The sequence below is a fragment of the Fulmarus glacialis genome, unplaced genomic scaffold, assembly GCF_000690835.1.
Source record: "Fulmarus glacialis isolate BGI_N327 unplaced genomic scaffold, ASM69083v1 scaffold15928, whole genome shotgun sequence".
NCBI classification, from domain to species: domain Eukaryota; kingdom Metazoa; phylum Chordata; class Aves; order Procellariiformes; family Procellariidae; genus Fulmarus; species Fulmarus glacialis.
In genome coordinates, this window is record NW_009229143.1 from 1 (window position 1) to 9,254 (window position 9,254).

The window sequence follows — 9,254 nt, forward strand, 5'->3', positions numbered from 1 at the left end:
GGGCGTGCGCGGCTGTGGGCAGCACTAAGGCCTTTGGGGACAGCTGGGCCACCTGCTGGTCTTCGCTCCCGCTCCGCGGCCCTGTGAGCGCAGGAGGCTGCACAGCGGGCAGCACCCGGCAGGCAGCACCCGGCGGGCAGCACTGCCCTGGCGCCACTCCCAGCCCAGTGAACCTTTAACTTGTGTTTAAAAAGAGCCGCTTGCTTCAGGCCTTGTAGGTTTTTAGTAAAATCTTACTGAATAGAAAAAAAATGCTTTAATGCAATAGGGTTTGCAATTAGTTTAAAAAAACCAAACCACAAACAAGCTCAAGAGGCATGTGCTTTTCCTTAGAAATGAATAAAATGTGATCAATGTTCTGAATGTCTTCTGATGCAAACACCAGGGCAGCAGGCCTGAAATGGTAGACCCTGCAGGGAGGGAAGGATTTAGTATGAACAGTGAAGGCCAGTCTTGATTCCATGAGTACTGGGTGTAAGAAGTGTAAAAAGTTACTTAGATTCATGTCATAAATAGGTTGTCCGTGAATGTTGTCCCTTAAATGTTCTCATTGAAAAGTCAAACAGAGAGGAGCACTGTTTCTCATGTTGTGAAGATGATTATTACACAATACAAAAAGCACAATCTTTCTAGAGTTACAGAAAATTAAGTAGAGCTTCTTGTCCCACAATTCTCTTCTCTCTCTCTCTCTTTTTTTTTTTTTTTTTTTTAAGGAAATATAATCACCATGTCGTCTGCTCTATTGCCTAAGCCACAAATGCGGCGCCTTTTGGCCAGGAGGATGAAGTTTCACCTATTTGGGGCATTTTTTGTATCTGTGGGATGTGCGGCTTTGTACAAGGTGAGCTCTGAAGTCATTCAATTATAAATTGGACTCATTAGAGTGTTTTAAGAATTCATAATATTTTTTTGTTGAGATTTGGTTGAGCTGTTCATCAGAAAACTTTAGTAATGTATTTTTGTAAGCATGTTTCCAGAACATAAATAAATCTTCCTAATCTTCGTTTGAAGAAATGATATGAATAACCTGATGCTTTAAGCTGTGTGGTCAAGATCATGCAATTCGTGACAGCTTAACCTTGAGTCTCCTAGCCCTAGACTACTCTTGATCTTTCGCACGATTGATGCACATTAACTCTAGATAGTCTGTGTCTCTCTCTGTCATGGTATCCGAGACTCGAGAGAGTTGTCAAAGTCTTATTTTATCTCTAGACTGATTTCAGAAAACTTACTCATAAGCAATTTGGAAAACCCATCCTTCACACTGAAGATACCAGCGTGGGGAAGGCTAGTGGGGTCCTTTTATCCTTTCTTTTGAAGTATCATGTGGAAATGGAGCATTGCATTTCCAAAAAAACCCACTTACAGATTGGAGTTTGTTTTTTGTGGTCCTTAAGAGACTTCTGACTAAGATAAGAGTGGTAGTTGTTCTTGAGTGCCTTTACTAAATAATTCTCGGATCTTGTACACAAAGCAAGCAATACAGTTTGAATTACTGTGGAAGAACTGGATCTTGCTTTGCCCATTGAACTCATTAATATACTATTTGCAGCATTTGAGTACTCAGGAAGCTATTGATAAAAGTGACTAGAAAGTCAGTTGATTTCAGGTTGTTCATCACAAAAATATCACAGTCGACTTAAACTTCTCAGAGATCAACAAATGGCTGTCGGAAACAATAAGTTTGCACAGTTAGAGCTCAACATCTACTTAACACATCTGTTAAGAGGTAGGCAAGCTTGTTTGTGGTCAGACTTACTATATAATTCTTTTTAATAGTCTGTGGTTTTATACCTTATTTGGCACCCCCACATTAATACACTAGTAAGGCAGCAGACCATATTTAGAACAAGTAACATGGATCTCAGTAGTGATTTACTTCGTTACATGTTAGATACTGTTGGACAAACCCATCTTGGACTTTTCCTTCACATTTTTGGGGGCTTCTTGAGCATATCCCTGTGCTTCAGGTGAGTCAGTATCCAAGGAGTCAGGATTGTGTCTTTTTATGTCAGTGAGCTGTGGATGGCAGTCTTGTAAAATTTTACCAGACTTCTGTAGTTGACTTACAGTGTAGTTGAAATGTAATAGGATACCGTTTTATCTGGAGTTTTGCAGCTGCCCACAGGCACAAAACTTGCCATAATGGCATGTTTTACATATGAAACTATTAGCAGGGAGGGCATTGGACACTTAAGTGTCAATATAGGTGGAGTGTTTCTGGATCTTAAAAGTGTAATGTGCTATCTTGTAATGGATTTTCTTTTTAAGGTTTCACTTCAGACATTTGTTTTCCTGACCAATGGTCAGATAGCCTGAACTGTGGATTTGAACAGGAACAAAGAAATATTTTATTAATTTGAGCTAAAGGCTTTTTAGACTGATATCCACCGATACAAATCATAGCACTATAGAAAAAAAATTCTGGTGGTAAAGCTTTGCAAGCTTTAATTTTCTGTGTGTTACTTTCCAGTTTGGAATTGCTGATCCCAGAAAACGAGCTTATGCAGAGTTCTATAAAAACTATGATGCCATGAAGGACTTTGAAGCCATGAGAGCAGCCGGTGTGTTTGAGTCTGCACCGCCCAAGTGATGGTAACCTGCATTTACAGGTAATAAGCTACTTTGCATTAGAACAAGAATAAGTTAGATTGTTTCAGTGAAACATTGTGCTTCTATTTGGAGATTCTTCCTTTTTGATCAAATAGAAAGGTGCTCCCAAAGCAAAAGGATACAAATTGCACTTGAGAGACCTCCAGGTAATAAAAACATGAAGAACTATGGAAACTGGGGAGCAGAGAGTAAGGGCAGAATAGAAGCTCCTGCATACCTTTTGGGTAATTTGTTTAACTTGTGTGATATAGGAGACTTGCACAGAGCAATGCCAGGCCTTTCCCTCCTCACACAGCCATGGAGAGGAGACAAAGCTCTTGTATTAAACGATAAGACTTGCCTGATATCACTGTTACATTGATGCTGTCACATCTTGAACTGCTTAGCTTCGGGCTGTCTATATCTACTACTTACGTACTTGTGGTGGTACAGTGAATGAGAAAATGGGGAGGCTGTTTCTCTCTCATGCATCTTCATGTAAGAAACAGACAGCTTCCACACATCCTTTTGTCGTTTGAAGTTGGTGAGAGGGGAAAGATAACTAGTGATGAGGGGAAATATATTTAAATACATAAATACTTACTTTTTTTTTTTTTTTTAAAATCGCAATGGCATGCAGCTCTGTGTATTGATATTCGGATTTTTGCCATCCTGAATTAAGCTTGAATAGAACTTTGTTCATGATATTATTTCCCTAGCACTTAACACTGCCTTTTGTTTGAAGACTACCAAACTTTGTTCTCCCTTACTTGTCATAACACTAGGGAAGAAAAGTCTTGGCTTCAGCCTTGTCGTAGTTACTAATAAGCACGCTCACTAAACTGCACAAGCTCATGATGTGACAACTCAATAAAGAATTCTTCCCCCTTTCTTGATCCAAATATGTTACATTGAGTTCTCTGCTTCTCTTAAAATGACTTCAAACTAATCTAGAATGATAGCTTTTTCATTCTTTTGGAATGTTTTCATATTGTGATCATTATGTGATAATCTGTGGCTCTAATTATCCTAGCCAGCTGGATTTTCTCAGCCTGTTTGCTTAAAGCAGCAAGATTGAATAAAAGATTTGTACTTAACACTATTAATACTAAATTCCGTTGTGTGACAATCTACAACTGTCTGGTTTCTGCATAACACAATTACCTAAAAAAGCAGAGCTCCAGCTCTTCTAACAAATTTAAAAAGAAAAACAGAGAAAAAACCTTGTGGCAGTCCCTTTGTGGTTGTTTTTTTTTTTTTTTTGTGAGAGGGGGAAACTTCTGTTCTTTAGCTATGACTGCAACAAAGATAAATAATGAAATGATAAATTTACCTGGTTTTAATCTTGGTAATTCTGCCTCTGGTTCAGTCCTATTGCTAATATATAGGCACTTCTAAACTTTCTTAGACACTGGAATTGCATTCTTCAGTCAGGTGGCCTTCATCAGAGTATTCTGAAAGGCCATCTGGTGGTAAAATCATTTGAAACAAACACTGTCAACAAGGATGCGTGTTGAATAGCATGTTGAATATTTAATTGGAATCATGAGCAGGATTTTTTTCAGTGCAAATAGAGCTCCACTCTCAGTTAGCTTATGTTCCCATTTGCAGCTTAAAAAAAAAAAAAAGTTGCACATTGTGTGCACCTGTTAAAATTAAATGTTTCCTAAACATTTCTTCCATTCCTTAATTACACCAGCTCAAAAGAAAATGTGAAAGACAAATCTTTATATGTGATTTTGTTTGAATTGCTGATGCTTCGTATTCCTTAGCTTATTTATATAAGAACTGATATTTTTCATTCCTTCATGGTAGAAAGAGCTTGGGGTTTTTTGTGCCTGCACATGAACACATAAGTAGAAGAAGGGGAAAATAATGCCAGTGTTTCAAATGTTCTGGAAAGACTGTGAAAAGGACAAGTACACAGAACAGATGGAAGACTTTTCATTTGCCTTGGTAGCGTAAATCTTAGCTATGGAAGTTGGATGGAGGTTGAATTTGATGGGTTTTTTGGTGTAGTTACCTAAAGGGTACAGTGGTCATGCATGCTCTGCATCTCCTATTGTACTGGAATGTATTCTGTATGTGGCAGCAAATACAGTGGTTTAACCTCATTGCATATTCACTCTGCAACCAGTACTTAGCCCCAAAATTGAGGAAAGGATAGGATAGGCAGGGAGGAAGAATTCATTAGTTACGGTCTTAGCTTGGCACTCTGCCCTGAGTTCGTTCCTGCTGGCCGTGTAGGCAACTTGGTACCTAAGTGTGAATTTACACTATTTTGTTTACTTGGCATGGACTTTGTGTGGTGATACTGATAGTGGAAACTAAGTGCAAGTATAAATTTGAGGAGTATCTTGCCTCTCCAGTGTGCTCAGTGGTAAAGGGGCGAGCTAAGAGTTCGATGCTAACCGCTTGCATGACTCTTGTCATGGAGCACAGCTGGTCTTGGATTGTGTTCAATATAATGTGGAGAAGCAATTTGAATTTGGTTTTCTTCCTTCCTTGGTAGGTTGCCTACACCACTTGTTTCCTCTCTGGCTCCTATCTGAAAGCTGCATTCCTTTCTCTTTCAGGCCCTTAGCAAGATTGATTCAGTTATCAGTGCAGCATGTATAGTGAATCTGATGTACTGTGCGGTATTGTTCCAGCTCTTGATTTGTTCCATGTTTCACTTCTGTTTGCCACATGAAGGGTGTGTGAATCTTAAACCATCAGGAAATAACAGGGGGAATTCCTCTAGACTAAACCACCACATAAACATTTCTCTCTATTGCTTTGCATTCATACATACTAATATGTTTACCTAGAGCATGAAGTTTGTCCAACATAACTTTAGGTTTTTTTTTTTTATCTTGCAGATCCCCTTCAGTCCAAGGAGACTTGATGACCGAACCTTATTTGTTCACTGAATTGTAAAGTGTAATGCACTTCAGTGCATGGCATGCTCTAATGTAACTCAACAAATAAAATACATATGTCAGTGGCGCTTAGATGTCTTCATTAATGTCGAAATGCTTAAATGCTCAGATGCTGGGAAGAGTGGTGGAAGGTCTTCATAAATTGCTCAAGATGACTAAGTCTAGTTTTCTTTCCCCCAGGAATTATTTGCATCTCTGTTTTGGCCAAATTCCGCATTTGATAACAAAATATATCCCTAAGCAGTTACAGCTAGGTTGTCCCAGCTGCGGATGGGAATATGCAAGAGGATCGTTGCCTCAGGAAGGGAGAGGCTGGATTTCTGGAAGGGTCTGTGTTACCTCTGGCTTCACAAGGTGAACGGACCTTGAGATGAGAGAATTTGGAGGGGAATTCTGGAAATATACTAGCCAATCTTCCTATCCTTTTCTGCTGCCATCACTGTATTGCCTTCCCTACAGCAGCAAACTGTTACACCAAGACTTACAAACTGTGCAAGTGCCCACTCTTATACATGGTATGTTACTCCAATTGCAAAATGACTCTAAACTGCAGGTATGTTCACATATATTTGATGTACAAGGGGAAAAAGGGTAAAAGCAGACAAAATAAGAAATACTTATTTTAGGATATTATTGTAATGAAAATCTTTGCATGCTGCTTCTAGACACGTGTCATCTCCTTTTTCATATCTGGATGTAGTCAGCTAAATATAGTTTTGATCTCTGCTATGTTCTGTGTAGTCCAAGACCTGATGCTCCATCTTCTGTCATGATTCCCGTCATTTGGAACACACTTTGTGCATTGCCTGCTGCCGAGGTTGAAGATGGCACTAGGGCTGTAGCTCTTGATTACTGAATGTGGGTACTAGGAGAGGAGTCAAAGCTGATGGTGTGAAAGGAGGGAAGGCTTTGCATGAAGCAGCATGACAAATTAAGCCATCTGTGTTGTATTTGAAGGTCTTCAGTTCAAATCCTGTTTGGAGTAACTCTCACTATTTTGAATGGATCATTAACTACTGAACACTTAATAGGTATCTATCATCAGCAACATTTGGACTAATGAAAGCGTGTAAGTAATATGTGTTTGATCCAGTGCACTATTACAGAGCAATTCGGGATTTTCTTTAAACTTTCATTACAGGCAGTGCTTCCTTTAAGCCCAAAAAGAATTTGACATTAGTGGGGCAGGGGAAACCATCTAGTAATCAAAATACCCCTGCTCTTATAAATGTAAACCAGAGCTTAACAATAGCAAAGGATACCCATTTATCTTCCCAATGTACAGTATAAACATTGTGTGCCATTAAGTACTGACTAACATTTTCTCAGGCATGTCTGCAGGTTTAAATAGCCAGGGGTCTTTAGTCATACTGACAGCTTCAGAGGCAAAGAAACTTGCTACTGCCAGGTGTGCAGGCTAACAGACCTGACTTCCCTTGCAGCTCTAGCCCCTGTATTCTTCCCAGTTGCTATGAATTAATTTACTTCTACATTGTTTCTTCTAAACTGTTACAGCCAACAGCAATTATTGGTGTAATCTGTGTTCCTTCAGTTACCAGCGCGTGTTGATTTAAAGAAATGAGTTTTGTGACTGAAGATCGCTTTTTGACCATACAGCAGAGCTCAAAGATGTCTCTGGCTAAATGTACTCAACAATGAGAGGTGAGCTCCAACTTATGGCTGTATCTTGAGAGTCTGCAAGTGGTAACTGTTGCTTTCTGTATATATTATGGTTTCACTCCCCTTCAGCAGGCAATGCTGACCAACCCATCGCTCGCTTTCCTCTGGAGTGGGAGGGGAGGGCAAAGCTGGCTACCTAACATAGCAGTAGGGCTGAAGGGCTAGCTGCCTTTTCTGAAAACAGCACAACCCATCAATTTTCTTTTTCTTTTTCTTTTCTTTTTTTTTTTTTTTTTTTGGTGTCCTTTTGCCTTTGCCAGCAAGAGTTCAGCTAATCCTGTCTTACAAACAATTGGGAGTAGGACAGACCTGTGTGAGTTAGCCCCTAATCAGCTGCTTGTTCCAGAGTCTGGCATGCTGTTTCTAGGAGATGCAGAGCTGAAAAACATGCTTGTCTGCGCTAAGACCATCCCAACTGTCTGTAAGGGTTTTTGCTATATTTATGTATGAAATAATATATAAAAAGGAATTGTTTGACCTAAACTACTTTGGGAAAGGTCTTGCTGTGTATAAGCCTGACCATGCCTTCAAATTTTTGGCTGGCTTACTTTAGTCTTGAGTGTTTGAGGAATGATTGATTGTTCTGGAAGCAAACTAAAAAGATAGATTTGAAGTTGTGAGCTCTCCAGGTCTAAAGAGCATTATGAGAGTAGGCATGTTTTAAGAGTACACATTGGAGTGCTTTAGCAGCTAAGTACAGGCAGCTGCTCTTCGGACAACTTTGTTTTCATAGTTCACCCAGCTTATATGTAGGAGAGACTGATTTATATGCCATCTCCACATATGTTTCCATACATGTGGTCAGAAGGGGGAGAAAGAACCTGCCTAATGCAGTAAAGATGCTAGCTTAATTCACTGAAGAAGAGTGTAATTTAAGCAAGTGTTTATTCCAGGAGACTATAATTCAGGAAAAGCACAAATATATCTTAAACAATGGCTGCAATCTACAAACTTTTAGAAATTAAACTGCTGCCTTCTCTCATTTTTTACAGGTGTGTTTGCATCCTCTTGGCTGGTTTGTGTACTACATAAATAATGAGCAGATTAGTCTAATTCAAATGGTGACTACAGTGCTGTTTTGATTCAGTTAGTCACAAAAGCATAAAACTTCTCAGCACATGTTTTTTGGCAAGCTAATCATTAGTTTTTACTTCCAAAGTATTGTCACGATCTATTGCATTTTCTGGTACATGATGAAGTCCAGTGACCAACTGGAATCTAATGGGGTCTACATGAAGCTTGTATGTCTGTCTTGTCATTGTTCTACAGAGTGACCTGTTCATTGCCTTGTAACTGAATGACCAAATAGCTTACAAAAACAAGTATTATAGGAATAGCTTTATTATCTTTAAACAAGCTTATTATATTACAATTTATCCATCAATATGCAAAATTAGAAGTATTAAACTATTTCCATAAAATATTCAGGAATGAAGCATGTGTGTATACATATACATTTTTTAAATAGTGTTATTTAAACAATGACTAAGTTATTAAATCACTGTATGAAATGTTGATAATAGATGGGCTTATTTCACAGTCAGAAAAGCACAATGCAGATCCGAGGCTTCTGTATTTTCCGTACACATGAGACACGGCTTTTAGAAATACCTTTTAACAAAACAGAACTCACGAGAAAAACATTGCAGTTACTACATTCTTATTTACTGTGCATTTGGTCATATCAAGTATGCATAGAAATTATTAACTATAAAGCATATGTATCTGCTCCAAATTATGATCAGATTTTATTCCAGTTCTTGTCCCCAGTTCTGGCCATGTTCAGGAATCCCCAGACAAAATTCATGTCCGTAAGTACATAGAAAAGGGGAGAAAAATAACATGCATAGTTGAAAACCAAGTGAGCTTTTGTTTTTTAAAATAAAACTGCCATAGCCAGATTTGGTTTATAAAGTAATCTGTCTGTGCCCAGAGACCATGATTTCTTGTCTACTACAAACTGTAAAATATCTGAAAAATAGGACACTTGGAAAACTCATTTGTCTTCACATGTTTAACGTCATATTCGTAAGTATATCGTGATGGCATCATTAACTATTA

The 9,254-nt window shown here is 38.7% G+C and overlaps 1 protein-coding gene across 1 annotated transcript; it reads left to right on the forward strand.

The window, feature by feature from the left end:
* Positions 1-717: 717 nt before the first annotated feature.
* On the forward strand, positions 718-5,578 carry LOC104081134 (cytochrome c oxidase subunit 6C). Its single transcript, XM_009583755.1, has 3 exons — positions 718-841; positions 2,474-2,595; positions 5,454-5,578. Exons 1-2 carry the CDS (start codon positions 728-730, stop codon positions 2,591-2,593), a joined length of 234 nt encoding a protein of 77 aa, XP_009582050.1. The 5' UTR covers positions 718-727; the 3' UTR covers positions 2,594-2,595; positions 5,454-5,578.
* Positions 5,579-9,254: the final 3,676 nt, after the last annotated feature.

Excerpts from the sequence above, each read along its gene's own strand:
- LOC104081134 (XM_009583755.1), top strand. The coding sequence starts at position 728 with ATGTCGTCTGCTCTATTGCCTAAGCCACAAATGCGGCGCCTTTTGGCC. Across the intron at positions 842-2,473 it reads GATGTGCGGCTTTGTACAAG|TTTGGAATTGCTGATCCCAG; the intron begins GTGAGCTCTGAA and ends GTTACTTTCCAG.